Source organism: Rhamphochromis longiceps, linkage group LG5 (genome assembly GCF_057381845.1).
Source record: "Rhamphochromis longiceps isolate RC_006_pf linkage group LG5, R_longiceps_female_GT1.1, whole genome shotgun sequence".
NCBI lineage: Eukaryota > Metazoa > Chordata > Actinopteri > Cichliformes > Cichlidae > Rhamphochromis > Rhamphochromis longiceps.
The window spans coordinates 4822182-4836565 of NC_140561.1; the positions used below are offsets into that span (position 1 = coordinate 4822182).

At 44.0% G+C, this 14384-nt stretch overlaps 1 protein-coding gene across 1 annotated transcript; it reads left to right on the plus strand.

Moving 5' to 3' along the window:
- The first annotated feature begins 3266 nt into the window (after positions 1 to 3266).
- On the plus strand, positions 3267 to 5222 carry LOC146669065 (P2Y purinoceptor 1-like). Its single transcript, XM_085407838.1, has one exon. It carries the CDS (start codon positions 3267 to 3269, stop codon positions 4314 to 4316), a length of 1050 nt encoding a protein of 349 aa, XP_085263964.1. The 3' UTR covers positions 4317 to 5222.
- Positions 5223 to 14384: the final 9162 nt, after the last annotated feature.

Here is a 14384-nt window from a genome sequence, read left to right on the forward strand (position 1 = left end):
AAACAAATAAACCACATTTTCTTAACCTCCCAAAAATAAACTTTCAAAGCAACGGCGGCCCAATATCAGTCATAATGAAGCAGTTGGTTTTATTTTGTGGATTCAAGCTGCTCTTCGTATTTTTGGCCACCAGATGTCACCAGAGAGGACTGTGTTGAAAAGCTTCGAGTAATGAACCGTTTTTCAATACAAGCTTCAGTGCTTCAGAAAGCTTCATTTGGCCATCACTACTGGTAGGCAAAATCTCACTTGCTTTCAACAGGACTTTACACACACCTGAACCTCATTAGTCTCTACCATTGAAAAATAGGTTGGAACAAACACTACAATTCTAATCAAAAAACAGGAATACGATTATGCATCCAGTCGACAAACTAATTTACCCAGCTAAATGGCCTGAAAAGTAAAACACTGCATACAATACAACTAAAAATAAAATAAATAATACTATACAAAATTAAAAACCCTCTAGTTGGTTGTACCCAGTTGGGCACCAATGACATCATGACCCTATATAAACAAGTACTGGGGCGGCCCCTCCCACGCACCTGTTTTAGATCTAGGACCTGAACAAATGGATAAACATGGTAAGTATAACCAAAGCAACATAAGCAAACATAATTTGTTAGAAATTGACCTGTGAACAGAAGAAAATTCAAAAGACTTGATGGTTAGTATAGTATTTGCTTTAGAAATATATGCATGGATGTAATGGATGTAACCAATGCTACCACAAACTAACCCGGGAAAGTATGTAAAGCAAAGTTACACCAGCAATGTCTAAATTAAAGCATTATGGTCAACTGTAAAAAAACAAACAAACAAACAAGGGATAAATTATCAATATGGTAGAGGGAGAAGTGATAAATGAGTTCAAGCATAGCTACTTTGTCACAGTGCACCAGAGGGTCCCAGTAATTATGTTTATCTTCACAATCTGAGGTTTTGTAACCGTCATTTGCTAAGACACAAACTGCATATGGGCTGAAAAACCAGAATGGACATTGAATGTGAAAAGCAGCTGTCTGTTTCTTCTTACATGTGTACCAATAATCTTTAAATGGGCGGAGACAAACAAATATGCATTATGTCATCTTATCCATGTGCACTAAAACATAGTCAACATCTCCATGACCATGGTATACTGTTGTGAACTGGAATCTTATATTGCCAAAAGTATTCATTCAGCCATCCAACTCACTGAATACAGGAGTTCATCATTTCCATGGCTACAGGTGTATAAAATCAAGCATGCTTCTACATGCCTAGGTGGATAGCTCTCTGGGGCTCAGTGAATTTCAGTGCCAGGATGCCACCTGTGCAGCTGTGAAATTGTGTCCACTTGTGAAATTTCTTTATTACTAAATATCAGTCAAATAGTCAACTATTAGCAGTTTTATAATAAAGTGGAAACAACTGGGAAGGACAGCAACAGTCATTAAAATAGTAGGCGATGTAAAATCACAGAGCGGGGTCAGCGACATCACTACAGACCTCCAAAGTTCATGTGGCCTACAGACTGGCTCAAGAACAGTTCATTGAGCGCTTCATGCAATGAGTTTCACTGGCTGGGCAGTTGCATCCAAGCTTTACATCACCAAATACAATGCAAAGCATCTGATGCAGTAGTTATAAGGCACACCACTAACTGATTCTAGAGCAGTTGAGACACTTTAACAGGTACATGGCAGAGTGGGGCACAGAAAGAAATGGGCATGAATACTACTACTGTCTACTGGTAGACAAAGCAGTTGCCCAAGACTGCAACAAGACCAGACATAAGAACAGTCATTTTTTACTATTCACACTACATTTCTCATTTATGTATTGATCAAACTTATATTTTGATTTCTTTGATTAAGAATAGCAGTGCTTTGTTATTAGGAAACAGGGAGAAGCTCTGTTTTAGCACTGATCATTTTTACTAACATCAGGACCTTTTAGTCTGTCTTGGCTGTGATGTGAAGGCAATCTCTTTCTGTCACAGGTCACTCACACACATACATCTATCTATCCATACATCCATACATCTATCTATCCACACACACACACACACACACACACACACACACACACACACACACACACACACACACACACACACACACACACACACACACACACACACAATAACAAGAAGGTTCAGCAGTTCATGGCAAAACTTAGGCAACAGTGCAGATCACAGTGCTATAACTGCATGAAGGGCCTGAGCTCAAACTAGCTGGGGTCTGCGTGGCATTTCCATATTATGCATGTACCATGTGGGTTATCTCATGTACTGTGCCTTCCCACAGCACAAGACATACTTATTAGATTATTTAGGTATTCTAAATTGCTGTGAATTCGAATGTTGTCTCGTTTTATAGCGTTACCTGTTTATGAGAACAACCATGTATGTATGTGTTGGGGTAAGCCACTAGGTGGCGACAAATAATGAGCATTACTAGTATAGTACTTCGACTTCCATTGTGTCATTGGTCTACTTCAATACGCACATGTAAATAGAACTGAAATAAGAACATATAAGAACCCAGTGTGTCATATATTATATCTTAGCCTGATTAAATCAAGTAGATTAACGATTGCTTATCTAGTTTGTGGCTTGCTGGCACCAGAGGTCAGAATAGAATGGCCAGACTGGTTCCACAGACAGTGTGACAAAGGATTATAGAGACTGTACATACAAAAAAGGGGAACTGGGACAGAGTAGAGACGCCTGGGGAAATTAATGTCATAAAGCAGAATGTCTATGTTGTGACATTCTGTACAACAGAACAGTTTTTTGATTAATCTTTTAATAAATCCATATTCTTTGATCTTTGAAAACGTTTCTGTAGCTTGTTTAAATATTATTTCATTTCATTTGTTTTTATGTGTTTCAGTTGGTTGGGCCACATACCATCGAAGTCATTTAAATATTATAAGGTACGGTGAGATAGCTAGCTGTATCCTTTAGTGTCGTTTTACACAGCAGAGAGCTGACTGCATCTGTGATGTCAAATGATTTAAAGCAATACATGATTTAATTTGTACTTTGTGCGTGTCTGTTTTTATTTTTACTTCCCCCCCCATTCTTTACGTCATTATGAGTGTGCTACCATAGCTGGAAAAAAGTGGGCGGATACTTTTTTTAAATTGCATATTCACTTGTGGGTTTTGTTTTTTTTTCCACGATTAGCTTTCAGTGGAGGTCATTGCTCTGAGCGAGCCGATCACTGACTGCTGTGTTTTTGTAGGAGATTTTATATGACAAAGGTTTTACATCAATGCGAGAGATGTCTGTAAACAACACAAAAGGACCTTGTGAGGGCAACCTAATCAATCTAAATTTTACGCACAGCTTTTTGCCGCCCGTCTTTATCACCGTGTTCATTGTCGGGACGGTGTCCAATATCTGTGGACTGAGAAGCGTATGTGTGAGCTGGAAGAAAAACGGAAACATCAACATCTTCATGTTCAATCTCGGGGTGGCGGACCTGCTGTATCTGTTTACCCTGCCGTTCCTCGTCTACTATTACGCGCGTGAGAGTGACTGGCAGTTTGGCCAGCCTTTCTGCAAGGTGACGCGCTTCTGCTTCAACCTCAACCTTTATGGCAGCATCGGCTTCCTTACCTGCATAAGCATCTATAGGTACCTGGGCATTGTGCACCCGATGAAAGTGATGGGGAAAATCACCAGTCGCCACTCTCTGGCCATAAGCGCTCTGGTCTGGGTTTTGGTCATTATTCAAATTACTCCTGATATATTCTTTGACAAGAATGATGAAAAAAAACCAAACTCGTGTTTTGACACCACCTCAACCAACCTGACCAGATACTACCTGCCATACAGCATCAGCTGGACGGTCACCGGGTTTGTCCTGCCTTTGGTCATCATTTTGGGCTGTTATGGACACATCGTGGTGGTTCTGGGAAAGAACGCCAATGTCAACCCACTGCTGAAGCAGCGATGTTTGAAACTGGTCGTGATTCTGGTCATACTTTTCTCCGTCTGTTTCATTCCCTACCATATATTTCGAAATGTAAATCTCACTACCAGGATTTTGAAACAAGATGGGCTTTGTCACCACCTCTTCGACGACATCTACATTGCACACCAGGTCGGCAGATTCCTGGCTTGTCTAAACAGCGCGATAAACCCGCTGATTTATATAGTAGGAAATGATGATTTCCTGACTAAGTTTCAAGACTTCAGTAATCGGACCAGGATGTCTCTTGCCGGACTCAAAAGCGCAATTATTTACCGCAAACCCATAGAAGCGGACGTGGATTTACCCGCAGACATGTGCACCAGTTTCGACAAGAGGAGTGGATAGGGCGCAGAATCAGTTTACGCGAGTTGCTCGTCTATACATGTCACGCACCGCCAGCACTTCCACAGATCCGTGAACAAAGTACGTGACTGCGACTGATGATTGTGCTTAAGGGAGGACTGGCGAGGGGTAGGTCACTGAGGTGTCAGTGCACAGAGAAAGTCAAGTGTCCGGATGGTTCCCTGGATGTTACCGAAAAGACTTAAAGCTGAAGCTCCAGCTCATATACCTCTATTTTTGAACTGTTCCAAGTGTTAAGCATTGTAACAACTTATATATTTTTATTTTCTGCGTATTTAGTAAGCCTCAAATCTTTCTTCTGTACAGTGCAGCAGGAAGTATGCTGTTGACACTTATTTGTGTTATGTGCTACACTGCTTTGGACTGTTAGATGAAGCTTTGATATACTTCACCATGAGTTGTATTTTTCACCTCAACATGTAACCGACTCAGACTCAAACCATAAAAGGGATTTTAACAGCACTTGTTTTAAGAGTCTGGCACAGCCTAATTACTGCCGTTTGTTTAGAGAAAACGGACACAATACAGCAACAGCTATGTATGAAACTGGAGTGGACAGTCTGAAGTAGAAATACCACTAAAACTTTTCAAGTGCTCTCTTATTTCTTCTTCTTTTTTTCTTTAACCTAAATAAAAAAGTAATATCATCAAATGAATCCGCGTGTCACAAAGGTGAAATAATCTAATTATATCTCATACAGATGGGTAGCAAAGGCGATGCACATTATGCGGAACCCTCACGCGGTTCCATTGAAGTATGCGTGTCAAACATGCACCGTGGGAATAAAAGTTGCTGGGTTTCAGTCTGGTCCACTGTGTTGCTTTGCAAAATTTGAAAATCACAGCGAAGAATTAATAACGAATATACTGCCATCTCTGCTATGGGGAAACCACCATTACACAGGAATAAGAATACGGGCAAATATAGGCTACATGGGCTACAGTCAAGTATTTTTATACTGAAAAACGCGAAACTGTCTGGTTATTACATTTGCAAAGGTCTAACTTGTAGACCCCCCCCCCCCCCCCCCCCCCAATTCTACAGACATAATAGCATTATTATTATTTTTATTTCGTTTTTAAAGACGCACTTTAAACACTAGTCCTCTGTTTTTCAAATGGTTGCTTTATTACAATCAGGATTTTGATCATCTTTACAATAAAAGAAAGTGTGACATGGTCTGGTTTTTGTTGGGTCCTTTCCTGGTTATTGTGATTATTGTGAGGTTATTGTATTACAAGTTTTTAGTTTACTTTTCATTGTTATTCTTGAGCTCTAGTTTTGATTTATTATTATGTTTCTAGGATTATTCTAGGACTATTCTAGTCTGGTGTTTTAGAAATATAATAATGGATTCTTTGTGTGTTAGTTGAACGTAGCCTCTCCTGTGCTTTTTCTATGTTTAATTAATTGTGCATGTCTTATCTTTAAATCTAGTTAGCAGGACTGTTTTAAGGTTTGGGGCCCAGATAAGAGAAAAAAAATCCCTTTTGGCCCGACCACTTTACTATTGCAAACCATGCCAGCCCTAAATCTGTAACACTTTGCAGACAAGGATCAATATTCTGTTTAAATAGATATTTTTATTTTATGCATGACTGATGAGATGTGTGCAAGTCATTTTTTACATTTTAATATTTTTATTGATAACATTACATTAAAAATATTTATTTATTCATTTATTTATTGTTTATTTATTTTACAGTGATTGGTACTTTACACAAAATATAACTATAAAATATAAATACAAATATATGTTAACTTTTTGGATGGAAGAGTATTTAAATTCTTATCTATAAAATGGTGAAAGTATTTTTTTTATAATATTAGGTATTGGAAAACATAACTTAAATAATCCTTTGGGTAATAATTAAACAAAGTATAGCCAAACAAAATAAGTTTAAATGTGATTTTGCAGCAGTCACAGGCAGTGTGCAAAACATATGCAGAGCAATGCACACTTGTCCAAAAATGCACTTTATGTGATGTTATAATGATAATGGATTATTAATTAAATTAATCAAATTAAAACATTAATAGTGCATGGGGAAAAAAGTCCCAAATGACATCCTGCAATTAGACATGTTTTGTTTTTTTTACTTAAAATAACTTACCTCATTCTTCACATATCAGTGGGGCTGGTTCAGTGTCAGGAGTGTGGGTGTGAGGATACAACAGCCTGAGCCAGAGGTTTGATCTGTTTGGCCTCGCAGCAGGTAGCAGATAAGTGATTTAGTACATTTAGTACAATTACGTGTTGGCTAAAATAACTCAAACACGTTATTTTTTGTTAGAAATTAAATATATTAGCTAATTAAGTCAAACAGTGTCTGTGGACTTTATTTGTTTCATTTCCCCCTGTCTCTTTTCTTTCTTTAAATACAGACTTCAATTTTAACTGAGCCATCCTAACGTCTTACTGCTCGGCATCAGGTAGGAGCAAGTGCACCTGGACCAAGCCAAACTGAAATAAAGAGGGTGGAGGCGAGGTCAGAGGCTGTTGATACAACAGAGCATGTTGTATCAATTAAATGGCAATGCTGAGCGCTTCTACAAACACTGGTGAAAAAACAGGTCGCTCAAAGCAGCCAGCATTAAACTTCAAAATGTGACCCAAGTCTTCACTGTCTAAAAGCAATGTTTAATTAACAAACTGGACATTTGCTGATACTGGACCTGTCCTGGGTTTGTGCTCTTCAGAGTACGCACTTGGAGCACATGAGGTTGCCTGTTTGCAGTAAGCTCGCTTTCAGTCTTTGCTGGATTGTACTATTTGTACACTAACCACAATTGGTAACCCTGGATCTCCTGTTTGCAGTGCAGCTTTGCCTATTCATCTGTTTTGGCCAACGCTGTAGGAATGGTATTGAAGATGGTTGCCATAAACATTGAGGCTACAGATCCAGTGTAGCTTCTTTCTTTAGGAAAAATATCTGTATCAATAAATTATTACTAACCTAATGCCAAATGGGATAGTAATTTAAAGTGAGTGAGGATATTGTCTGTATTTTCAGTTTTGATAATCACAGTGGTGATACACACCATTTCTGACTGGAGTTTTAGGTTTTGTCAGTCAGCTAGGACAAAGACAGCCTGGCTCTGCCGAGGATCTCTGAGAACGTGAAACGTATTATAAAAGAGCTCTTTCAAACATTATCAGATCATGCTGGACTCCATGTGTCAGGTTGAAGTCCATGAATCTTGAGTCATCTTGAGTGCTGTTGTCATCAAAGCATTAGAAGGAAATTGAGATGGGTTACAGGTACACTCTTTAGGCATACTATTTTTAAGCCATTTTAAAAAATAGTTTATTTATCGCACTGAGAAGGTCCAAGTTGGAGAAAGGGCCCAGCCAGGAACCTGTTTGCTGTGAGGTGACAGCACTAACCACTGCAACACCCTGACATTTTTAACATGTTCAGCTAAGAGTGTTCAAATTTGTATAATTTGGCAGGAAAGTTTGTATTAAACATAAATTACATTTATCCAGTGGTCTCAATGTATTTTTGATGTCCTTCAGTAAATACCTGTTTCTTTAATGCCTTTCACAAACGCACCATACATTTCTTTCCAGATGTGGAGCAACTTGGCAGTAAGCCCAGCTGCTAGTTATGTCATGTGCACATTTTCAGGAAAGGGTGTGCTTACAGTGGGGCAAAAAAGTATTTAGTCAGCCACCGATTGTGCAAGTTCCCCCACCTAAAATGATGACAGAGGTCAGTAATTTGTACCAGAGGTACACTTCAACTGTGAGAGACAGAATGTGAAAAAAAAAATCCATGAATCCACATGGTAGGATTTGTAAAGAATTTATTCGTAAATCAGGGTGGAAAATAAGTATTTGGTCAATAACAAAAATACAACTCAATACTTTGTAACATAACCTTTGTTGGCAATAACAGAGGTCAAACGTTTACTATAGGTCTTTACCAGGTTTGCACACACAGTAGCTGGTATTTTGGCCCATTCCTCATTTTGGATCATTGTCATGTTGGAAGACCCAGCCTCGTTTCATCTTCAAAGTTCTCACTGATGGAAGGAGGTTTTGGCTCAAAATCTCACGATACATGGCCCCATTCATTCTGTCCTTAACACGGATCAGTCGTCCTGTCCCCTTGGCAGAAAAACAGCCCCATAGCATGATGTTTCCACCCCCATGCTTCACAGTAGGTATGGTGTTCTTGGGATGCAACTCAGTATTCTTCTTCCTCCAAACACGACGAGTTGAGTTTATACCAAAAAGTTCTACTTTGGTTTCATCTGACCACATGACATTCTCCCAATCCTCTGCTGTATCATCCATGTGCTCTCTGGCAAACTTCAGACGGGCCTGGACATGCACTGGCTTCAGCAGCGGAACACGTCTGGCACTGCGGGATTTGATTCCCTGCCGTTGTAGTGTGTTACTGATGGTGACCTTTGTTACTTTGGTCCCAGCTCTCTGCTGGTCATTCACCAGGTCCCCCCGTGTGGTTCTGGGATCTTTGCTCACCGTTCTCATGATCATTTTGACCCCACGGGATGAGATCTTGCGTGGAGCCCCAGATCGAGGGAGATTATCAGTGGTCTTGTATGTCTTCCATTTTCTGATGATTGCTCCCACAGTTGATTTTTTCACACCAAGCTGCTTGCCTATTGTAGATTCACTCTTCCCAGTCTGGTGCAGGTCTACAATACTTTTCCTGGTGTCCTTCGAAAGCTCTTTGGTCTTGGCCATGGCGGAGTTTGGAGTCTGACTGTTTGAGGCTGTGGACAGGTGTCTTTTATACAGATGATGAGTTCAAACAGGTGCCATTCATACAGGTAACGAGTGGGGGACAGAAAAGCTTCTTACAGAAGACGTTTCAGGTCTGTGAGAGCCAGAGATTTTCCTTGTTTGAGGTGACCAAATACTTATTTTCCACCCTAATTTACGAATAAATTCTTTACAAATCCTACCATGTGAATTCATGGATTTTTTTTTTCACATTCTGTCTCTCACAGTTGAAGTGTACCTCTGGTGCAAATTACTGACCTCTGTCATCATTTTAAGTGGGGGAACTTGCACAATCGGTGGCTGACTAAATACTTTTTTGCCCCACTGTATGTAGCCTATAACAGCTCGGTCACGTAATTTCATAGTAACAGCACATTCCTTGCCTGTATAACATTTGCATGGTTTTCAATGCAAAAGCTCAGTAGAATAAAAAAAACACATTTATAGCTTATCGTAAGAGAGTCTAAGGAACAAAAAGAAAAACAAAACAAAAGAAAAACAAGTTGCGAAGAAATGAATTAACAAGGTCTGACAGTAAGCATTACATCTGCTGATGTCATCTATTGTTAAGTATTCTCTGGAACTGCGACGTTAATGGGGTCTAACTTCCTATCTTAAGCAGCACAATAACATAGGAAGTTAAGGGCAAGGAACATGGGTCTGGCTTTCGTATAAGAATTTCACTAAATGACTTATCAGATCTGTGACCCATACTCGCATAGCAGCCAGTATGTACGTACCAGGCTTGTTAGACTAACCACTTGAGCTTTGGCTGCTATCACACCAGGACTGTTTTATAAACAGGAACATAACACAATGAGGATTTATATTTTCCCAGTATAACATTTTCCTGGTGGACTGAAGTGTACACAGAAGACACAAGTGCCTTGAGATATTTGACTAAAGTTGAAACAAGAATTGTGAACTGCTTCTTGATTCTGCAAAAACAACATGCACAACTTCCTTTCCCACCAGAATATTTTGTAAAACACCTCTCTGTAGGAAGTAATATATTGTCTGCTTTATGGCAATAAATCGCTGTAGTATGGAGGATCTTTTTCCTTTGAGGTTACAAATCATCATGATTCTCCCATCTCAAGCATATATTTGAATGGATCTCCCCACTCTGAATCTGAAACTGAATATTATGATGTGGAAAGAAACCAAGAGACAAAAATTCCTCTTTCTGAATGTGTACTTTATGTTCTTTTGGTGTTTGAGAAGGATCCAAACAAACGAATGTTATTACAACAGATAAATATTACCATCTGGCAGATTTTTCCTGGGACATCATTTCTAATTCTGTAAGCAGAGTCTGGTAACAAAAACAGAAACCAGCCTGATGGATGTGTAGGAGAAGTTAGAGGTAGCAACAACATGATACAGCTGCAGCCAGAGACCACATGCCACAGGAACACGTTCAGTGAGAGACTACGATTACCATAAAGCACCACTGAACGACACAGGAAATCATTCCTCCCTGTGGCCATCTCCCTGTACAACTCCTCCATCTAATGCACTGTAAACACGGCAATAGCTACATCTTTTTGCACACGCTCCTTTCTACTTGGTAATGTTGCTGTCTATTTTTCTTGATATTTATTTATAATTATATCTGTCAACCCTGGATATTTATTATTTGGTAATTTGTTTTTGTTTTTGTTTCTCTTTTTCTTAATGTTACTGTACTGAAGCAACTGTAACCCACATAATTTCCCTAGGGATTAATAAAGTATTCTTATTCTGATAGCAAATAAATTTGTCATGCAAATATTTTGGAAAATTAGAAATGGTCCACTTGTGACCTCGTTATATTGCTGCTTCACATTTTTGGTATCTTTTTGGAACTTAAAATTCTTCCAGATTCAGACTATTTGTCATTTCTAAAAAGAAATCAGCTCAGATGGGTTCAACCCTTGCGATCCAGATTTGGATAAGGGTGTAAGAAAATGTATGGTTATGTATAAAGCATACTGTCAGGGTTCCTGGGTCGGTGACCCAGTGTTTTCAGTTCACACTCACTGTTTATCTACTGCCTGTTCCACTTCCTGTTTTATTGTGTTAGCCTTGGTCTGTGTGTATTATGTTCAATCCTCTTCCCATTATCATTAGTTCATTATGTTCAGCTGTGTACTCACCGGTCCCTCATTATCATCATTATCACCAGTCTGTGTATTTAAGCCCTCTGTTCTACTTCTCAGTGTCGGGTCATTGATGATGTTGTTTCTGTCGTGTGTTCCGTCCAGTCAGTCAGTTAGCCAGCCAGTCTACCAGTCCGCTAAGTCCAGCCAGCCAGCCATCCATCCTATCATCTGTTGTCTACATATTCAATAAACCTCGTTCTGCACCACGAGTCCTGCATGTGGGTCATCCCTTCCTCGCCTCCGCACACGAGCCCTGACAGAATGACCCGACCCGTGCCAAGAAGACACGCTTTTGACCCAGCGGACTCGGACCTCTACGAGCGGCAGGAGGTAGCGCTCTCCTTGTGGGCTGAAAAACTCAAGGAGAGACAGCGGCTCTTCGCGGAGCGAGAGCACGTCTTCGAGGGCACTCGCTTGGCTCTGGGCGGGCCTCGGAGACGCCGCGTTCCCCCACCTGCTGCCTCACCTGCACCGGAGCATCTGCCGCGGAGAGTGGACGTTTCACGCCGCGCTTCGGCCGCTCCCTCTCTCGCCACTCTGCTCCACGCTCACACATCACCTGCCTCATTCACCGGACCTTCAACCTCGCCACGGCACAGCGGCTCCGTCTTCCACCTCGGCTCAACAGAGGCTCCCGTGCCAGAGGCTCGGACATGTACCCCGCCCGCTTCCTCCTCCCGGAGAAATCGGCGCACACGCCGCCATAAAACGGACCACTTTCAGCCACTCCCGATGGTGAGCTCCAGTGACTGTTTTTCGCACTCACCATCTGATTATTCACTCAAAACGCACAATAACCCCATCTCTGATTCGTGGGATGTTTCCCTCCTGGAAGATTCTGTGGACTGGGAAGATTTGTTCTGCTCTGCTCTCCCAAAGACTGTAAATAGTGGTGGCAGGAAAACCAGAACAATCCCCAATAAACCTGCTAACATCACACACCCAGTCATTATCTCCACTCCCGTCAGTCAGTCTACCCCCACGCCAGTGCCAGCTCCCAGGAGGAGGGCAGCTGCGACCCAGTCTACCGCCACACCCGCTTCGGTTTCTCGAGTGGGGGTGACTGGTGTCCAGCCACCTCCCGTGCCTGTCCCAGCACCTAGGCTGAGGACGGCCAGGATCCAGCCTGACCCCCCCTAGAGACTCAGCTGAGGCTCTCCAGCCAGTGCCCTCACGCTCTGGAGGCACGGAAGAGCTAATCAGTCCACCACTTCATCCACCTCCTGACCCAGCCTTTCACGCACTAGCTTTATCCCTGGTTAGGCTGGCTGAAGTGTCCCCTGCTCAGGCACCGGCCTTACTAGCTCAGGCTGTAGCTTTATCTCCCTCATTAGCTCAGTCTGTAGCCCAGCCATTAGCCACACCAACCTCAGCTCCGTCGTCAGCCTCACCTGCTGTTCAGCTTCCAGCCCCGTCAGTTCACTCACCTGCTCTCCAGTCCGCTCCTGTCCAGTCACCCGTAGCTCAGTCTCCTGTCCAGTCACCCGTAGCCCAGTCGCCTCCTGTCCAGTCACCCGTAGCCCAGTCGCCTCCTGTCCAGTCACCCGTAGCCCAGTCGCCTCCTGTCCAGTCACCAGTAGCCCAGTCGCCTCCTGTCCACCAACCTGTTCAGTACCCAGAGCCTGCTGTGAGCTACCCTGCTGCCCAGCCAGGGGTTTCCGCACCCGCTGGCCCGGCCGCTCCTCAGCCAGGGGTTTCCGCACCCGCTGGCCCTGTCCTGTGTGTGCCAGGGGCTCCAGTGCCCACTGGTTCTGAGACCGTTTCCGCTGGAGGGCCCGAGGAGCCCGTCCGGCAACCTTCCTCGTCAGCTGGGGGTTCAGGAGAACCGCACCAGCCTCATGCCTCGTCAGCTGGAGGGCCCGAGGAGCCCGTCCGGCCACCTTCCTCGTCAGCTGGGGGTTCAGGAGAACCGCACTAGCCTCATGCCTCGTCGGCTGGAGGGCCCGAGGAGCCCGTCCGGCAACCTTCCTCGTCAGCTGGGGGTTCAGGAGAACCGCACCAGCCTCATGCCTCGTCAGCTGGAGGGCCCGAGGAGCCCGTCCGGCAACCTTCTTCGTCAACTGGGGGTTCAGGGGAACCGCACCAGCCTCATGCCTCGCTGTCACCTAGCTCTGCTTCTGCCTCGCCTGGCCCGGCCTCGGACCCTGCCTCTGCCTCGCCTGGCCCGGCCTCGGACCCTGCCTCTGCCTCGCCTGGCCCGGCCTCGGACCCTGCCTCTGCCTCGTCTGGCCCGGCCTCGGAGCCTTCGTCCTCGTCTGGCCCGGCCTCGACTTTGGCTTTTATTTCGCCTGCTGCAGCTCCGGCCTGTGCTTCGCCTGATCCTGCCTCGTCTGGTCCTGTGCCCACCGGGCCATGGCCAGCACGCCTAAAACTGGAGAGCCGCCGCTGCCTTCCGCGCGGCCGGCCCCCTGAACTGCTCCGTCTCCTTCGCCGCCGCCGCTGCCTTCCGCGCGGCCGGCCCCCGGACCGCCTTCGCCTGAGTGGCCGCCGTTGCCTTCCGCACGGCCGGCCTCCGGACCGCCTTCGCCTGAGTGGCCGCCGTTGCCTTCCGCACTGCCGGCCTCCCGAACTGTGTCCACGTCACCGCCGTTGCCTTCCGCACGGTCGGTCCACCGGAACAGTCTCGCCTCGGGCCACGTGGCCGCCCACCCGAACTGTCTCTGTGTGGCCTCCGTCCCTCCGTCCTGGGCCCCCTCCGCCCTGTTCTGGTTTTTCGTTTGGCCATTGGGTGCCGGCCTTTGAAGGGGGGGGGTCCTGTCAGGGTTCCTGGGTCGGTGACCCAGTGTTTTCAGTTCACACTCACTGTTTATCTACTGCCTGTTCCACTTCCTGTTTTATTGTGTTAGCCTTGGTCTGTGTGTATTATGTTCAATCCTCTTCCCATTATCATTAGTTCATTATGTTCAGCTGTGTACTCACCGGTCCCTCATTATCATCATTATCACCAGTCTGTGTATTTAAGCCCTCTGTTCTACTTCTCAGTGTCGGGTCATTGATGATGTTGTTTCTGTCGTGTGTTCCGTCCAGTCAGTCAGTTAGCCAGCCAGTCTACCAGTCCGCTAAGTCCAGCCAGCCAGCCATCCATCCTATCATCTGTTGTCTACATATTCAATAAACCTCGTTCTGCACCACGAGTCCTGCATGTGGGT